Source organism: Somniosus microcephalus, chromosome 2 (assembly GCF_052327205.1).
Source record: "Somniosus microcephalus isolate GS21.2 chromosome 2, FLI_Smic_1.0, whole genome shotgun sequence".
Classification (NCBI taxonomy): domain Eukaryota; kingdom Metazoa; phylum Chordata; class Chondrichthyes; order Squaliformes; family Somniosidae; genus Somniosus; species Somniosus microcephalus.
In genome coordinates, this window is record NC_140988.1 from 364,223,962 (window position 1) to 364,244,458 (window position 20,497).

The window sequence follows — 20,497 nt, forward strand, 5'->3', positions numbered from 1 at the left end:
CTTCTTTGGGTTTAGCCAGGGTATTGAACTAAATTCAGCTGTATGCCTTTCCCTCTTTATGAAAAATAAATCTATGAATAAAACCAGATATTACTGCCTAGTGCACTTTCTCGCCTCAATACCAATGTCCAAATGAATGCCAGACGTCCCTAATCATTAAAAATGACTTCATTTTAATAAGATTGAAAACACACTCATAATAGAACCAAATTAAATACAAGTCACGGTACAGTTCTCCCGTATCACTGGGGATATATGCAGCAAGCAGACAGTTTATACTGGGATAAAGCAATCTTAAGCTGCAGTAAACTAAATTTAGCTTTGAACAAACAGCATGCAGGCATCACTATTCCACATTTATTTACATGTACTTCTCCAGTTTGAGCAAGCCACATCTATGCATTTTATCTGGATGAAAAGCTCAGGAATCAAATCCAATCCAATACAAAATTTTAACCCAGATTTTTTGTTTAAAAAAGGGCATACATAATTTGTTACTTTTTTTTTTAACCAAGTGCTCAAACAGTTCAAGTTTTAAGAAAATAAGAAATAGGAGCAGTAGGCCATTTGGCCCCTCGAGGCTGCCCCTTCATCTCTGGAATTAACTTCGTGAATCTTCTCTGAACTGCCTCCAATGCAAGTATATCCCTCCTTAAATAAGGAGACCAAAACTGCACACAGTCCTCCAGGTATGGTCTCACCAGCACCCTGTACAGTTGTAGCAAGACTTCCCTACTTTTATACTCCATCCCCCTTGCAATAAAGGCCAACATTCCATTTGCCTTTCTAATTACTTGCTGTACCTGCATGCTAACTTTGTGCTTCATGTACGAGGACCCCCAGATCCCTCTGTACCGCAGCATTATGTAGTCTCTCTCCATTTAAATAATAATTTGCTTTTTTACTTTTCCTACCAAATAATAATAATAATAATAAATAATAATCAACTTCATTGTCATTGTTAGTGCACAAGTGCAGTACAACGAAATGTAGGCTTGCGGCTCCCGAGAGTGTACATTTAGATTAAGACATTTAAGCATTCAACATTCATTTGGCTTGTAATACATTAACATAACCAAATAAAGTGCATTGGCAGATGTGCAGGCTTTAGAGTTTATTTGTGGAGTTCAGTAGGATGACAGCCCTGGGAAAGAAGCTGTTCCTAAATCTGGTCATACGGGTGCGAATGCATCTGTAGCGTCTCCCAGATGGCAGGAGGGCGAACAGACTGTGGCTGGGGTGGGTAGGGTCTTTGATGATGGTCCGTGACCTCCGTAAACAGTGTTTCTGGTATATGTGCTCTATGGTCGGTAGCCGGTAATGCGTTGGGCAGTTTTGACTACCCGCTGCAGGGCTTTCCGGTCATAGTAGCTACAGCTGCCATACCATACTGTGATACAGTTTGTCAGGATGCTCTCTATTGTGCAGCGGTAAAAGTTAGAGAGGAGTTAAAGTTAAAGTGGAGAACCTCACATTTTCCCACATTATACTCCATCTGCCAAATTTTTGCCCACTCACTTAACCTATCTATATCCCTTTGCAGACTCTCTGTCCGTCTCACAACTTGCTTTCCCACCTATCTTTGTATCATCAGCAGATTTGGCGACAGGACACACAGCCCTTCATCCAAGTCATTAATATAGATTGTAAATAGTTGAGGCCCCAGCACTGATCCCTGTGGCACTAGTTATAGTTTGCCAACTGGAAAATTACCCATTTATCCCGACTCTGTTTTATGTTAGCTAGCCATTCCTCTATCCATGCTAATATATTATCCCCAACCCCGTGAGCTCTTACTTGTGCAGTAACCCTTTATGTGGCACCTTATCGAATGCCTTCTGGAAATCCAAATACACTACATCTACTGGTTCCCCTTTATCCACCCTGCTCATTACAGCCTCAAAGAACTCTAGTAAATTTGTCAAACACAATTTCCCTTTCATAAAACCATGTTGACTCTGCTAGGTTGTATTATGATTTTCTAAATGTCCTGCCATTACTTCCTTAATAATGAATTCCAGCATTTTCCCAATGACAGATGTTTGGCTAACTGGCCTATAGTCTCCTGCCTTTTGCCTCCCTCCTTTCTTGAATAGGGGCGGCGTTACATTTGCGGTTTTCCAATCCGCTGGGACCTCTCCAGAATCCAGGGAATTTTGGTAGATTACAACGAACGCATCCACTTCTTATAAGACCCTAGGATGTAGGCTGTCAGGTCCAGGGGACTGGTCAGCCTTTAGTCCCATTAGTTTGCCTAGAACTTTTTCCTCTAGTGATAGTCATTCTTTTAAGTTCCTCCCTCCCAAAAGCCTCTTGATTATCAATCATTATTGGGATGCTTGTAGTGTCTTCTACTGTGAAGACCGATACAAAATATTTGTTCAAAATGTCTGCCATTTCTCCGTTTCCTATTATTAATTCCCCAGTCCCATCCTCTAAGAGACCAACGTTTACTTTAGCTACTCTGTTCCCTTTTTTCTACCTGTAGAAGCTCTTACTGTCTGTTTTTATATTTTTTGTTAGTTTACTTTCCTAATCTATCTTCTCTTTTTTTTTTTTAAAGACATCCTTTGCTGGTTTCTAAAAAATTTCCCAATCTGCTGGCCTACCACTAATCTTCGCAACAGTGTATGCCTTGTCTTTCAATTTGATACCATCCTTAACTTCCTTGGTTAGCCATGGTTGCTTCATCCTTCTAGTAGTCTTTCTTTCTCACTGGAATAAACCTTTGCTGAGAGTTATGAAGTATCTCCTTAAATGTCTGCCACTGCTTATCTATTGTCTCACCCTTTTATCTATTTTCCCAGTCTACTTTAGCCAACTCTGTCTTCATACCTTTAGAATTGCCTTTATTTAAGCTTAGGACACTGGTTTCAGACTCAAGTTTCTCACCCTCAAACTGAATTTGAAATTCTATCATGCTATGATCACTCTTCCCTAGAGGATCCTTCACTGTGAGATTAATTAATCCAGTCTCATTACACATTACCAGATCTAAAATAGCCTTCTCCCTGGTTGATTCCACAATGTATTGTTCTAAGAAACCATCCCGAAGACATTATATGAACTCGTCCTCAAGGCTACCCTTGCCAATTTGATTTGTCCAATCTATATGAAGATTAAAATCGCCCATGATTATCGCAGTACTTCTCTTACAAGCCCCTATTATTTCTTGATTTATACTCTGTCCTACAGTGCAACTACTGTTAGGGGGCCTGCAGACGACTCCCACCAGTGACTTATTTCCCTTACTATTTCTTATCTCCACCCAAACTGATTCTACATCTTGCTCTTTTGAGCCAATATCATTTCTCATCCTTCATTAACAGAGCTACCCCACCTCCTTTTCCTTTCTGCCTATCCCTCCGAAATGTCAAATACCCCTGAATATTCAGTTCCCAGCATTGGTCACCTTGCAAACACGTTTCTGTGATGGCCATCAGATCATAGCCATTTATTTCTATTTGTGCCATCAACTCATCTATCTTGTTATGAATGCTGCATGCATTCAGATAAATAGCTTTTAATTTTTTCTTTATATCATTTTTACCTACTCTCAAACAATTTGCTGGCGCACGCTTATGTTAGTACACTGTCTCCTCCTGTGTCGCTCTGGTCATCATTACCCCTTTCGCTTTCCTGCACTACTGCCTTCTCCTTTCTCTTTGACTTTCTAAACTCCCCTTCACCTGAAACCTGCCCCCCCGCCAATATTTATGCTCTCCAAGAAAAAACATTAAAATTGAGGCTTTTAAAAAATATATATATATATATATATATAGAACAATTTGTACTCCATCTGTAATTGCTGTATTTCATCGATCACTAATAGAATAAAAATTCAATCTTCTGCGAATAATTCTTTCACCACATTGATTCCCACCTGCAATCTATTTCACACAGAATCACAGAAACCCCACAGTGCAGATAGAGGCCATTTCGGCCCATCGAGCCTGCACCGACACATATCCCACCCTATCCCTGTAACCCCTATACCAACACATATCCCACCCTATCCCCGTAACCCCACGTATTTAATCCCCCTAACACTAAGGGTCAATTTATCATAGCCAATCAACCTAACCCGCACATCTTTGGACTGTGGGAGGAAACCGGAGCACCCGGAGGAAACCCACGCAAACACGGGGAGAATGTGCAAACTCCACACAGTCACCCGAGGCTGGATTCGAACCCGGGTCCCTGGCGCTGTGAGGCAACAGTGCTAACCACTATGCCACCGAGCTGCTATTTGGAGCTCACGTTCAAAAGCATCTGTTTCTGACCCCATTTATACAAGAGATGGCAGCAATATCAAACTGTCTGCCAACATTTACTAACAAATAAAAAAGGTAATGAAACTAAAAATCACCAGGCCGAGATGGTATGCATCCCACAGTACTGAAGGAGGTTGGCAAAGAGATTACAAAGCCACTAAAGATAATTTTCCAAAATTGTTTGCACAAGAGGACTGTGCTAAAGGAAGAGAGAGTAGCAACATCCCTGTTAAAGAAAGTGGAAAGGGATAAACCAGGAAATTATAGGCCGAAAGCCCATCCAAAAGCAAGGCAAGACTAGTTGGACCATCAGTTTAAGATGAAATTAGTGAACACTTAAATGGTCAATCAGGATTTCTAAATGATGGGTCACACTCTACTTTTAATTATTTGAGCAAGTCACGGTGCCTAGATAAAAGGGAACGCAATGAAATCTGTATATGCATATTTTTTAAAGCAGTTAACAGCTTTCTACACAAGAGACTTGTTATGAAAATCTAAAGCATATGGCATTATAGGGGATGTGCCACAGGTTTACAGGGGCAGCTAGAGTCAGGAAGCACGGAGTAGGGATAAACCACGGTTTTCTGGATTGGCCAGATGTGGCTCGTGCCCCAGGGGTCTGTGGTGGGACAATTTTTGGTTTTCCACTTATACAAATGATTTGGACTTCGAAAAAAATAAGTTACGAAACTGAAGTTGGCTGGCACGGCACACTACAATGAATTATGCAACAGACAAATTAGCAGAGTGGGTTAACATGCGAAAGATAAAATTTAATGCAGAAGAAATGTGAAGCACCATACTTTGGGAAGAACTACAAGGAAGCACAGCCTAAATGATAAGATGGAAAAGTGAAGTTTAAGTGTCTCCTCCAGCCCCCACCACCCCCCAAGGATCTACAATTGGACCCTTCCTATTTCTCATCTACATACTACCCCTCGGGAACATCATCCGAAGACACAACGTCAGGTTCCACAAATATGCTGACAACACCCAGCTCCACCTCACCACATCTCTCTCGACCTCTCCACTGCCCTATGCTGTCAGACTGCTTGCCTAACATCCAGTCCCGGATGAGGTGACATTTCCTCCAATTAAACAATGGAAAGGCCAAAATTGTTGTCTTGGGCCCCCACCACAAATTCCATTCCTTCGCCAATAATTCTATCCCCCTCACTGACCACTGTCTCAGGTTGAACCAGACTGCTCACAACCTGTTTGACATTGAGCTGAGCTTCTGACCCCTATACCCTCTCCATCACACAGACCAACTGACATGAATCAGTCAGTCATTCATGAAAGAAAGATTTATGAAATAATACTGAGCGGCCTACGGGTGGCGCTGTCCAGGGAGAGTATAAATACTCGGGCACGGGCCCAGCTTGCACAGGACATTCTTAACAGGAACTAGTGAAGGACACAACTAGACCTCCATGTTGTAAAACAGTTGATTAAAGCTTTAACGCTTAGACCAAGTGCCTAGTAGTTTTCTTACGTCACCAATTACTCCCACATCCATAACATCACCCCCCGTCTCGCCTCAGTCCATCTGCTGTTGCAACCCTCATTCATGCTTTTGTTGCCTCAAGACTCAGCCATTGCATCTCTCCCCTGGCAGGCTCCCATCTTCCATTTTTTTGTCCGATTACACCTACCTTAAAGGCACTGTATAAATATTAGTTGTTGTAATAAAATAATGGTCGCAGAGCGAGAGGAAGATATCAGGAGGGGTAACCAAAAGCTTGGTCAGAGATGGCTTTTCAGAAGGGTAGTGAAGGAGGCAAGGGAAGTGGAGGGATTTCATTAGTGAATTCCATAGCGTGGGGTCTTGGCAGCTGAAATCATGGCCACCAATTGTGTGGCAAAGATAACATTTTCTGCAAGCTACTGTATAATTATTAAGGAAAGCATCATAAGCTTTGTCTGAAGATTGTGTAACCTTGTTTAGATGGTACATCTTTCACGAAACCACATAGTAAGAGACCCTGTCTCCACTGGTTATCTTGTATCTATGGGATCGTGGCATGGAAACTGTTAGTTGTCGGTTTCTGTTTATTGTGAATGTGCGGGAGTCAGCAGGTGGCAGTTTGGCTTGGGAGACATTGAAATTTATTGACATGCGGCTCAAGGTCCCGTAAACTGATGGGTGCTTTTGATATATACAAGCCTGGGCTTAAAGCATAGATGTTAGAACATTCTCAGAGCGAAACTTGATAAAGTCTCTCAATCTGAGATTGATAGATTTTTGATTAAGGGATGTGGGCCAAAGGCAAGTATATGGAGTTAGGTCGCAGATCAGCCATGATCTCATTGAATGGCAGAACAGGCTCGGGGGGCTCAATGGCCGCCTCCTCTTCTAATGTAACTGGACACGCTTAAGTGACAGCAAGGCCACCTGGGTTTGATCACCTCAGAACCTTGTGGATGATGAGCTTTGCCAGGTTGTATCTCAACATCTGTCTTAGTATTTTATAATGTATGCTTTGTATTTTAATATCTTCACTTCTTGTATGGTTGCTTCTAATGTAACTGTGGGACATTCTGCAAATGATAAAGAATTACATCTGCAAGGGAATCTAACACGCTGGCTACTTTTTATGTCAAAGAAAAACATTCAACTTCACAGAAACAGAAATATTCACCAACCACAGAGTAAAGCATCGTGCTATCCTTTAAATTATGGGTTTGGCACTCTCACTGAATTAGAGAGGACTGCAGAATAGCGAGATGTGATTTGTGTTCAACAGCTGTAAAGCCTCACTTCAAGGCTAAAGCACATAATTTCAGAATACAGGAAACTTTTTTTTATCCGGCACCGACGGGACCAACGTGGTGCCGGTCCATCAAAAATTCCAGATAACCGAAAGCTATAGTAAAAGATACGGAGAGCGGAGAGCTCCGTATAAAGCAACAAACCCTGTTGCTTAGCAACAGGTTCAGAACAATGGCCACAAGCTCCAAGCGTCTCTGTAGCTTAGCAACAGCTGCAGCCACACCCTTGCACAGCAACAGATCGAGGAAGGCAAGTACAATATGAAGTAAAACTCACCTGAACCTACTCCTGAATTTTGCCGGTTAACCGAGATTTCCAGTTATTTTTTAGGTGCCGGTAAATCAAAAGTTTCCTGTAGCTTAAAAAGGATAAACTATGACACTGGGCAGTGGTGTCTTCTAGTTGGGAGTTTTGAGCTGCCCTAGTGTTCCTCTAACTGAATAAACAACAAGAATTCAAACTCTCATCATGCAATTTACTAATGAACAGCAAGTGTGGTGTCGTCCTTGAAGTCTTATTTACTGAATCATCATCAAAATGTCTTCTTTTCATTCCTCTCTCTAAGAATTCTCTGTTGTGAACTGTAAACACACTACATTTACATATTGCTTGCTATCTACATTGGCATATTGCTTGATACTTACTTGTAGGTTATGTTAAATCCAGTCAGATTATAGGCAGCATCGCTGAAAAAATGTAGCAAAGCATAGCCAGATCTTGAAACAACTTCAGGTATAGTCTCATTCCCATTCTTCTCAGGTACGATTAAACCACTGAGGGAGAAAAAGGAGAACACAAAAAAAAATTAATTGGTGTTTTGGAAATGACATTGCACTCAATTTGAAGGGATCATGAAGTGTATATTTCAGGAAATTTATACAACTTGGGCATCCTGATACCTCAGTGCACCTGCCCAAGGAGCAACTGAGCCATAGAAACATAGAAGATAGGAGCAGGAGTAGGCCATTCGGCCCCTCAAGCCTGCTCCGCCATTCAATGCGATCATGGCTGATCATCCAAATTCAGTACCCGGTCCCTGCTTTCTCCCCATACCCCTTGATCTTTAGCCTTAAGAAATATATCCAACTCCTTCTTGAATATATTTAATGAATTGGCCTCTACTGCCTTCTGTGGTAGAGAATTCCACAGGTTCACCACTCTCTGGGTGAAGAAATTCCTCCTCATTTCTGTCCTAAATGGCTTACCCCTTATCCTTAGACTGTGACCCCTGGTTCTGGACTCCCTGGCCATCGGGAACATCCTTCTTGCATCTAGTCTGTCCAGTCCTGTCAGAATTTTATAAGTTTCAATGAGATCACCTCTCATTCTTCTAAACTCCAGCGAGTACAAGCCCAATCGACCCAATCTCTCCTCATAAGTCATTCCTGCCGTCCCAGATATCAGCCTGGTGAATCTTCACTGAACTCCTTCCATGGCAAGAACATCCTTGCTCAGGTAAGGCGACCAAAACTGCACACAATACTCACAACAAGAAAGATTCCAGATGTGTGCTGATGCAGCTGATCTCAGCATGAGCAGCTAAGCGAGTACGAGAATAACCTCAGCACTCAAGGGGAAAGAAAGAAAATCAACCAGGGTTGCCGACACCTGACCGCTACCCAGAAGTGCAACTCTCCTGGATAGTGATCAGGAGCAACTGGTAGTGGACGAGTGACTGTGGCATTGGCCTTGACCATAGCCATGATGCCCCCAATCACGTGACAACACTCAATATCGAGCCTCTTGCATAAATAATGGCAGACTTGGGCAAGATACCAGGGGTAACCAGTGTTCCTAATATCGGAGCATGCACAAGAATAAAATTGGGATGACAAAAGAATTAAAAACCTGCAACAAAAAAACAAGTACCTGGCAATGAGGCTGGAGACACAGCAGAAACTTATGACACCACAATCTTAATTACTCTTTCGCCTACGTTACATTGCTTCTTTTACCGAACTGAGCTTGTTCTACGACAGTTTCAAAAACAAGTCTCAACAAAATATCTGGCAGTGAATTTAAGGTTGCAATTCAATCAAATAGCCTTCTGGCACTCACCACCAAGGCTCATGTGAAGAATAACCAATTGGGTATGCTTTCAGAGGGCAAGTGACACCCATTGAAGCATACCCTGGGAGAAGTCAAAGGGAGGGGACAAAACCGCCGTGGCAAAAACATTTTTGTTTTTGAAGAGTTAGACCAGCGGATTCTTGCTTAAACAATCTAAATGTCAAGTTTGTTTAAATCATTACATGAACTACACAGGACATTCCCCAGGGTCAATCAATGACATTTCAGAAAAGCTTCAAATTCAGAACAAGGTGACTCGTTCACCACATAATTCCTTCAGCATTCAAGGAACATAAATCACTTTTCTTCTGGCTTTTCAAATTACTTGATTCATTGCTATAATGGTCCATTAAATAAAGCTGAGAACTAAAGTCGTAACAGCTCTTGAAATGAATTAACCATGATTCAGGAACTTGTAACTATCAGCAACAGGTAGAGTTCAACTATGGTTTTTCATTAAACAAGATACACAGGCTCATTATCAACACAAAAATCAACTTATGCCAATTGTTGGGTTAATATATTAGCATGATGAATAGAGGATTGGTTAACGGACAGAAGACTAGAAATAAACAGGTCATTTTCGGGTTAGCAGGCTGTAACTAGTGGGGGTGCTGCAAGGATCAGTGCTGGGGCCTCCGCTATTCACAATCTATATCAATGACTTGGATACATCACACTCGGTCCCCTCATCTCAGTTTGGTGGCGATACAAAGTTAGGTGCGAAAGTAAGCTGTGAGGAGGCGGCAAAGAGGGATATAGACAGGTTAACTGAGTGAGCAAGATGATGGCAGATGTAGTATAATGGGGGGAAATGGGAGGTTATTCACTTTGCTACGAAGAATAGAAAAACAAATAAAATTTAAATGAGAGACTAGCAAATGTTGGTCTGTAAAGGGCGTCCCTGTACCCGAATCACAGGAAGTTAAAATGCTGGTGCAGCAAGCAATTTGTAAGGCGAATGATGTTATCCTTTATTGAAAGGGGGTTGGAGTATAGGAATAAGGGAGTCTTGCTACAATTATGGAGGGCCTTGGTGAGACCACACCTGCAGTAGTGTGTACAGTTTTGGCCCCCTTAACCAAGGAAGGATATACTAGCCTTAGAGGGGTTGCAACAAAGGTTTACTAGATTGAAAGAAAAAGATTTGCATTTACATACAGTACCACCTTTCATGACCTCAGGACGTCCCAAAGCGCTTTACAGCCAATGAAGTACTTTTTAAAGTGTAGTTACTGTTGTAATGTAGGAAACGTGGCAAATTCCCACAAACAGCAATGTGATAATGACCAGATAATTTGTTTTTAGCGATGTTGTTTGAAGGATAAATATTGGCCAGGGGATATCTCTCCTGCTCTTCTTCAGAAGAGTGTTCTGCAATCTTTTACGTCCACCCGAGAGAGCAGACGAGGCCTCGTTTTAATGTCTCATCTGAAAGACAGCGCCTTCAACAGTGCAGCACTCCCTCAGTAAGTGTCAACCTAGATTTTTGTGCTCAAGTCTTTGGTGTGGGACTTGAACCCACAACCTTGTTATAGCGAAAGTGCTACCCACCGAGTAGAATGGGCCTACATTCTCTGGCATTTAGAAGAATGAGAGGTGATCTCATTGAGTGGGCTTGACAGGGTAGATGCTGAGAGGGTATTTTCCCTGACTGGAGAGTCTAGAACTAGGGGGCGTAGTCTCAGGATACAAGGCCAGACATTTAGGACTAAGAAAAGGGGAAATTTCTTCACTGAGGGTTGTGAATCTTTGGAATTCTCAACCAGAGGGCTGTGGGTGCTCAGTCACTGAGTATATTCAAGGCCAGCACGGTGGCATAGTGGTTAGCACTGTTGCCTCACAGCACCAGGGACCCGGGTTCAAATCCAACCTCGGGTGACTGTCTGTGTGGAGTTTGCACATTCTCCCCGTGTTTGCGTGGGTTTCCTCCGGGTGCTCCGGTTTCCTCCCACAGTCCAAAGATGTGCGGGTTAGGTTGATTGGCCATGATAAAAATTGGCCCTTAGTGTTAGGGGGGATTAAATACGTGGGGTTACGGGGATAGGGCTTGGGTGGGATGGCTGTCGGTGTAGGGACCGGGTGCTAGGGTTTGGATGATCAGCCATGATCTCGTTGAATGGCGGAGCAGGCTCGAAGGGCCGAATGGCCTACTCCTGCTCCTATCTTCTATGTTTCTATGAGATAGATAGATTTTTGGGCACTAAGGGGATCAGCCAGGAGAGTGGAGTTGATGTAGAAGATCAGCCGTGACCTTATTGAATGGTGGAGCAGGCTCGAGGGGCCGCTCCTATTTCTCATGCTCTTAGGTTTATGTTCTGACTAAAATCCCTGATAATCTGCTAATAAAAAGAAATTTGAATATACAGTTTGTGGAATGACGCACCTCCAAAATCAGACACATAATTTCCCTCCAATACCTACACAGACAAGAACATTAACAGCATTGAATGATTGATGTGATTCAGAGATTTTTCTTCTGAACTGAAGAGCCAAGGCAACCACCGAGATTGAAAAGTGAACCAAACAAGGCAAGACAAAGCAAATGGTAACTAAACGCAGCCAAACTTGGGGTTTAAAAAAGTGTCGCGAAAGGGAAGCCCGAGAAGAAGTTCAACAAATTTACAATTCTGACATTGAGATGAAAGAAATTAAGTGGCAGAGAATAAGAATAAATGTTGCAAGTTGTACAGAAGGCAGACAGGCCAAGGGTTTCGAACTGTACACCTGTGTGAACTGTCAGATAAAGTCACTCACCCAGGAATCGCTCAAACTAACACGGGACCACGTATCTATTAATTCACTACTGACTATCCACAGTTCTAAGAAATACTTAGTACTGCGGAGTAGGATACTGCTTTTAAATACAAGCTTATGCTGATAGCCATGTCTCCTCTTCCGTTAAATTAATTTGGCAATCCACTTTGTGGGGGGGTGGAGAAATGCCTCTCCCCCCTGGGAAATAGTGACCTCCACTCTGTTAGCAGTATGCCAGGGTCAGAAAGTAAAATTAAGCCACTGCACTTCAAAGAAAGCAAACGCTAATAGTGTGTTTCACGAAACAGACGCTCTGTGGAGACGTAAAATTTGATTTGGAATCATAGGTGTTTCCAGCAGTCGGCCACCTTTGGCAGAATTGTTTACGTGCCAGCTCTTATCCACAACAAACCAAAACTAATGCCATTGCTCCGGGCCCTCCCCACAGCACTCCATCTCTGCTTCAAATATTTATTGTGTATTAACTTTGGAATATAAAGCACAGGTAATGTAAAGGTCATTCAGCTCATAAAACTTGACTTTTCCCCAGACCGAGAACAATCTGCCCCGTCACAGACTGCAACCTATTCCTGAGGCAAGCGTGTGCACGAACGTCCTGATGCCCAAAAGATGGTTCAAGAATATTGTAAAGCAACACAACATCTTCACTCTGGAATCTTGGCATGCTGCTCTTCATAATCATATTTTAGGCAAAAACAGCTGAATTCAAACAATGAATAGGCCTTGACCGCCAAACATCTGATTAAAAGATAAACAACATTTGTTTCCTTCTTTTAACGAGCAATGTCTAAAATAACCCCACACAGTATGCAGACACGACAGGGAGCACAGCCAGTAAAATCAGATCTCTATACAATAAAACCATGCATTAACATGCTGCACCTTTATAATGTGAAGACTGCTGCTAATTTTTGAAATATAATCAGGAGGAAAAGACTGCATATTGACACTCTGGCCCCAAAATCTTAATGGGCTAGGAAATTCCTGCCAACAACATTTTTAACCCTGAAGTTCGCATGGGTCATTCGAGTGATTTCCGATACTGGCTGCAACAATGATAATAGATCCCCTACACGGATACAAAAGTCAAAATACTGTGCAGATTGTAAATAGCTGTATTGAGTGGCGACTTACGCACCAACTTATGTGGAGCTGATCATTAGTAGCCAGTCTTTGGGCACTGCTGTAGGTCGCTAAGCAAGAGTAGGATCACTATTAAATTATAGGAACAAACAATATACGGGGGTAAAGGAAGGTTGACGGTTAAGGGGGGGGGGGGGGGGGGGGGGAGGTTTAACTACTCGGTGAAAATCATACGCAGCAAAACACATTTTTCAGCGAAAGGGAGAAAAGGGATCATGGCGTCAACACAAAAGTGCTTCTGCACACAGCAGAGGCCATATCTGGGTCAATGAGCCTCAGAACAGGGAGGAAGCCTTCCACACCAAGACTGTTACATTATAATCAACACTGTGGCGTACATCAGAGTAAAAGAATAAAATAACTCCAGCAAATCTAATTCTAGATTCAGATTCCAGCATAGGTGATTTTAAATCCATGAGTGTTGAAATTAGAAGATAGCGATGGCTTTAAAAAAGGGAAAACACTGAATGGAGTAGAATGACAAAAATAATTTGGATAAAAGATACGATAAAAAGTCGATGATTGAAACAAAATGATGATTTTTTTTTACAATTCCATAACAAATGATTTTTTCACTGCCATAATTAAATTGTGATTTTTAAATTTCCGTAACAGCGCTCACCAGAGGAGACTGTGGCGCGCCGCTGGTGGTGTATCAGGTAGAACCTAATTCAGGAAAAATATAGAACTGACACAATTATGCAAGAGGTAAATTAAACAAGAGCAAAAAGTTATAAGGAAACTTCAGTGCTCAAAATGCAACACGACTCGACAAAATACACCCAAATCCACTGAATGCAATGAAGTTATAAATGGGCTGGAGCTGTGGCTTAAACTTTTTTCAGTTGTTTATATGCAGGGGAAAAAAAACAGGCAACTGGGAAATAGCCTACATTGTTTCAATTTTTCAAAAAAGGTCAAAAATTGATCTTGGGTATTGTGCACCTGTTACCTGACATATACTGCTGCAAAGTCACTGGAGTCAGGAAGGAATTGAAGTGATTGACTGTGATCAATGATTCCAACCCGGTCTGGATTTCAGGTTCTTTTCCTACTCCTGAAGGCACTGACACAAACACTCGTCAACCCACTCCAGGGACTTGAGCACATAAAGCTCGGCTGACACACCAGTGCAGTGCTGAGGGAGAGCTGCAGTCTTTCGGATGAGACATTAAACCGAGGTCCCATCTGCTCTCTCAGGTGGACGTAAAAGATCCCCTGGCACTATTTCGAAGAAGAGCGAGTTCTCCCTGGTGTCCTGGCCAATATTTATCCCTCAACCAACATAACAAAAAAACAGATCATCTGGTCATTATCATATTGCGGTTTGTGGGAGCTTGCTGAGCACAAACTGGCTGCCGTGTTTCCCACATTACAACAGTGACTACACTCCAAAAGTACTTCATTGACTGTAAAGCACTTTGAGACGTCCAGTGGTCTTGAAAGGCGTGATATATATGTAGGTCTTTCTTTCTTTTCTCCGTTATCCTGTCTAATTGTTTGTTTATTTATTTATGCATGAGCCGAGGAGACTATTCAACTGCAAGGGCATCATTGCCAAGCTGCCCAATCACATACGCACAAATCCTGCACAACAATCAACAACAGGAACCCGGGTTTGCCATGGCTGATTTTAAAATCATTGTTGCCATTACAATTGAGTCGAGATAACTCCGCATAAACACAGGAGATGGAATCTGAGGCTTTGAGGTCTGCACAGGTTGCTGAGCCAGCATGGAGAGATGTTCAACTGAACTGGTAAATGTTACAAATCTTGGCTTTCAAAAAGCATTTCAAGATGCCTTAGAAGAGTGCTGCACCTAATGTAAGCATTCTTAGGATTCAGATAACTAATAATATAAAAGGGCTGACAATTAGCAAGAGACTCAAACGGGATATCAGTGTGGGGACTGCTTCACAAAATGCTTGAAATTATATTTTGCTGATGAATGCACTGAAAACAGAGTCCTCGGTTTTACAATAGCATTGAGGGTGCTCATTCATTTTAATGGGTTGTCAGTGGCATTATAATTGGAAAATCGAGGCAGTATTTGTCTGTAAACAATACCAGATTATGAAGAAAAGCATAAAGTTTTTAAACACAAACAAACTTACTGAAGCTTAATTGTCAAATGAATCAAACTAGCAGTTATTGAGAAATGTAATAACGAAATAAAAACCAAGAAACAAACCAAGAACTTGCATTTAACGACTGCACCTCATCATATTGTCAAGGTGCCCCAAGTGCTGCATAACCAATGGAGAAATTCTGAAGCGCAGTCACTGGTGTTATGTAGATAGGGGCGGATTAACGCACAGGCCTATGGGGTCCACGCAAAAAATGGGACCCTCGGTAAAATTCACCATAACAAGGGTGATCGACCCTCCTGGAGTCTCCAGAAATGAAAGATTAATATCGGACACTGCTGTGAGCAAACCGGAAGACTATAGGGAGGGTCGAGCTCACCGTTCGTGCATCGCACCCGTGGGTTTTCTTTGCTTGCTCACAACGGTCTGCGAGTTCTCGGAACTTGGGGTTAATGGGTAAACCCACAGAGGTCATGAGTAGTAGTAGTATTTGGTACAACACAAAACCAGTACCTACCCCTAAAAGGCAAAGGCTCCACTTGCATAGTTAAGCAACCATGGTCATCAAACGAGGCATGATACAGTATCAAGCTGAAAGAAAAGGCTTACACAAACGCAAGGAGAAGTGGAAAACCAGCAGACTGGAAGAGTTATAAAAAGCAAAGGGATACAAAGAAAGTAATGAGGTACAAAAAGGGAATATAAAAAAAACTTGCAAGGGATACAAAGCTAACTACAAAAGCTTTTGCAAATATATTAAGAGAAAGAGAGTGGCAGTGGGAAATGTAGGCCCATTAAAGATAGCAAGACTACAATTGATAGAAAATATTAGACTTGACAACGGAGTACTTTGTATCATTTTCAATAAGGACAAAATACCAGTGGTACAAGGGAACCTAAAAATAAGTCGCCATGGGGAGAAACAAAGTAGATTTAATACAAGTTTTTAAATGGTCATGGAGAAAATAATGGGACTCGAGAGAGAAATCTCCAGGACCTGATGGTTTCCACCCAGGGTAATAAAAGAAATGGCAGAAATTGCAGGCATATTAGTCAGAATCTTCCAAAGCTCTCTAGATTCAAGAATTGCACCTCTGGATTAGAAAATTGCAAATAAGGGAGGGAGGGAGAAACCAGGTAACTACATACCTGTCTGTTTTGACCAAGAGTCCACACCTGCAATGTATGGGTACAATCGATGAGTGGATGAGTAACCCAGAGGTCATGAGTAGAAATCCTACCATTGTAAGTTACAAAATAGAATTCAATAAATTTGTTGGCTAGCACCTGAAAATGGCCATGAAAGTTGTTGTACTGTCGTTAAAAACCCAACTGTTTCACTAACATTCTTCAGGGAAGGGAACCTGCCACCCTATCTGATCTGGCCTACATGCGACTCCAGTCCAACATTATGCCGCTCACTTTTAAATCAGTCACGGAAACTCGGGATGGACAATAATTACTGCCTGGGCATAGTCGCCGAAATACCAAAACTAAATTTTTTTATAAATGTTAACTCATTTGTCCTCGCCACTGATGCTGCCTGACCTGCCGAGTGCTTCCTGCATTTTCTGCTTGTGTACCAGAAGAGCTCCTGGTCTTCTGTTAATACTGCCGTGAAATCTTTTACAATTACTTGAGCCAAGAGACAGAGTTTCAGTTCCATTTCTCATCTAAAAGGCATGACTTCCAACGATAGCCGACATTGGGCCTTGAACCCACAACCTTGTAACTCAGAAGCAAAGAATGCTGCCACTGAGCAAAGCACAAGAACATAAGAAATAGGAGGAGTCGGCCATACAGCCCCCCCGAGCCTGCTCCGCCATTCAAGATCATGGCTGATCTTCGACCTCAACTCCACTTTCCTGCCCGATCCCCATATCCCTCAATTCCCTTAAGAGTCCAAAAATCTAGCGATCTCAGCCTTGAATATACCCAATGATTGACCACTTACAGTACTCTGGGGTAGAGAATTCCAAAGATTTACAACCCTCGGTGAAGAACTTTCTCCTCATCTCAGTCTAAAACGGCCGACCCCTTATCCTGAGACAATGCCCCCTAGTTCTAGATCCCTAGCCAAGGGAAACAGCTTTTCAGCATTTACCCTGTGACGATCTCTCAGAAACTTGTATGTTTCAATGAGATCACCTCTCATTCTTCTGAACTGGAGAGAATATAGGCCTAGTCTACTCAATCTCTCCTCATAGGACAATCCCCCCCATCCCAGGAACCAGTCTGGTGAACCTTCATTGCACTCCCTCTATGGCAAGTATATCCTTCCTTAGATACTGAGACCAAAACTGTGCACAATACTCCAGGCGTGGTCTCACCAGAGCCCTGTACAATTGCAGCAAGACTTCCTTACTCTTGTACTCCAAGCCCCTTGCAATAAAGGCCAACATGGCAAAGCAACAACCTTTAGTGATTAAAAAATCGTGAGCATGATTATAAAATGAAGGGTTTATTAAACAAGTGGTCGAGAAAATGATTTAGGTGTAACAGCCAACCAAGCATTTAAGGATCTACAAAAACATTGAGTTGTGTTATCAGATCGACAAAACATGAGGAGGCACTTGAAAAGGGCGGATTTGCAGGGACAGTGCCTTTCCATGCATCAGGCACATCTAACAGCACTTCACACATGATAAATTAATTTGCAAGTGCAGCCACAGTTTCAATGTAATGCTGTTTTTGTGTCAACAACCAGGCAGCCAACTTGCACACACATAGCAAAATCAGAAGAATGACCAGTTGGTCTGTTTGTGGCTTTGGCTGAGAATGTCTCACTTATTTGAACGGTGGCACGGCACTTCAATTTTCCACTTGAGCTACAGATGAAGCCACAGTTTAACATCTCATCTTAACGCACCTCTGACAGTATAACACTTGCTCAGTACTACTTGGAGTGTCAGCCTGCAACGGGCGCTCAGGTCCTGGGTGTGGCTTAAACCTACAATCTTCTAACTAGCACAGAAATTGCTGGAAACATTCAACAGGTCAGGCAGCATCTGTGGCAAGTGGAGTTAACTTTTCAAATCGATGCGACCCGCAGTTACAGTATTTTGCGCTTTAAAAAAAAACTTTGAATTAGTGTGGTGTTCAGTTGTGGTTACCAAGAAAGAGTAAATGGAGGCTGTGAAAAAAATTCAGAGGAAGATAACAAAAATAAACCCAAGTTCTCAGTATTTCAGCTTTGTAGAAACACAAAGAATCTAAATCTGTTATTATACAAAAGAATATATGAGGAACAGAATACAAATGTTTAAAAAGGTGTTAGCCGTGGTTCAGCGGAAGCACACTCGCCTCTGCGACAAGAGGTTGTGGGTTCAACTCTCCCTCCAAGATTTGAGCACAACATCATGGCTGACACTGCAGGACAGTACCTCGGGAGTGCTGCACTGTCAGAGGTGCCTTCTTTCGGCTAGGTTGTTAAACTGAGGCCCTGTCTGCTCTCAGGCGGAGCTAAAAGTTACCATGGCGTTATTTCCAAGAGCAGGGGATTCCTCCTCGGAACATGTTTATCCCTCAGCCAGCATCACGAAAACAGACTCTCGGGTCATCATCACATTGTGTGGTTTGAGACACCTGTCGGTTCTCATATTGGCTGACACATTTCCAACATTACAACACTGACTTCACTTCAAAAAGTACTTCATTGTGCTGTGCAGCGCTTTGGGACGTCCGGAGGTCGCAATAGGTGCAAGTCTTTCTTTAAAATAACGAAGGACTTTTACCAAAAAGAGAAAAGAACCAAGGAATGTAATAAACTGAGAAAGAATCTTAAGAATCAACAACTTTAAGGACTAGATTTGTGAACTAGATACTGGCTCAAGTTAAGCATTCCCGACTTAAAAGGTACCTGGAAAGCAGAGCAAGTTGCAGTCCACAACGTGCTAATGCAATGAGTACCAATTATGAAACCAGCTTTATAAATTCAGGGAACTTGTGAGTTTTCAACAGTTAAATCAGCAAGTCGCACATGGCAGAATCAACAAATCTCTACTGACTCTTATCCAATGAACACTGTGCAGATATCAAAAGTACAACTCTAAACTCTAATTACTCTGAATTACTTCACCTGGTCCCATATGCAGAGCTGTGGCAATCTATTAACCGTGCGAATCATTACAATGTAGTCATTTAATAGTCAAGTTTAAATGGCGTCAACCATGAAAGCAAATCTATTATGAACTGTCATCCAAGGCCCAAGATCAAATTAAGGCTTTATAATTGCCTTCAGCTCCAATTTTACTACCAGATTTTATTCCATAATTTTTTCACGCTCACAACCAATTATCTATTTCTTTCTTTGATGTTTAACACCATTAGCATGGCACACCCGGCATTGGGATATTATTGCTGCAGTTTTAATCGACTAAGGATCTGCATTTACTGGGAAATTCCACAATCAAAGCATTCTAAATCCAGCTGAACAACTCTCCTTACCTGAACACAGCTAACAATGGTGCATAAACCGAGTCCCCATCATACACATATAAATGATCCCAGCTGCACTCCGTGGCAAAGTGGATGAATCGAAGCCTTAATATAGTATTTGGCCTAGATTTAAAACACAAATTCAGGTTAAGGCAGTCTTGATTTATAATCAGCATTAAAAACTGAGCAAAAAGTTCATCTCCCATCAACCTCAATAACTCTGAACACGAAGATGCAGTACTGAACCACACGGACCAGGAGAGGTTGACCATACAACCTCTGATTTGTGTTCAGTTTTCTCAAATCCACAAGGGTGGTAGTGAGCTTGTTCCAATTGTTCTCAATGTCCCTGGACGAGTCTGGATAGGTTGGAGGGGATAATTATGAAGCAGAGGGAGGGAAGACAAATAGGGAGACAGAACAACCACCAAGCAGGATTCTCTATTACGGCTGCTAGCCGTGAGCCTCCTCTGGAAACATGCATATGCAGGCAGAACGCCTTGCCCCTCCCCAACCCCCTAATCTGAAGAAAGTGCTGACACTTACTGTTTAGGCTCACGCTGAAAAATGCTACAGGAAACTTTGGTTTATCCGGAGGTTGTATGTCCAGAAACCTCGATCTACCGGCAGAAATCAGGAGCCGTTTTGTTTGGTTTTTTTTCTTCTCGTGGCTTTGTTTTCAACAGTTGGGCTCTGGAAAGTCTCTCTGAAGCTGTTGCTAAGCTACAGAGACGCTTCCAAGGTACGGGCCGACTGTTTACAAGCTGTTGCTAAGCAACAGTGTTTGTTGTCAGATACGGAAATGAAAACCTCCGTATGCTTCAACATTAACTTTGTATGTCTGGCAGTTTTGATAGATCGGCAACAGCTCGGTCTCGTCAGTGCCGGATATAACAAACTTTCCTGTACTTGGATAAAGTATCAGAAGCTT

General features: G+C 42.2%; 1 protein-coding gene across 1 annotated transcript in view; it reads right to left on the bottom strand.

The window, feature by feature from the left end:
- The window catches only part of atrn (attractin), a gene marked incomplete at its 5' end in the record, with an annotated part of 337,365 nt that overhangs the window by 306,220 nt on the left and 10,648 nt on the right, over window positions 1-20,497 (bottom strand). Inside the window, 2 exons of the mRNA XM_085967067.1 lie at window positions 7,695-7,823; window positions 19,576-19,689. Of these exons, the coding sequence (XP_085823193.1) occupies window positions 7,695-7,823; window positions 19,576-19,689 (243 nt within the window). The remainder of the gene's footprint in view (window positions 1-7,694; window positions 7,824-19,575; window positions 19,690-20,497) is intronic.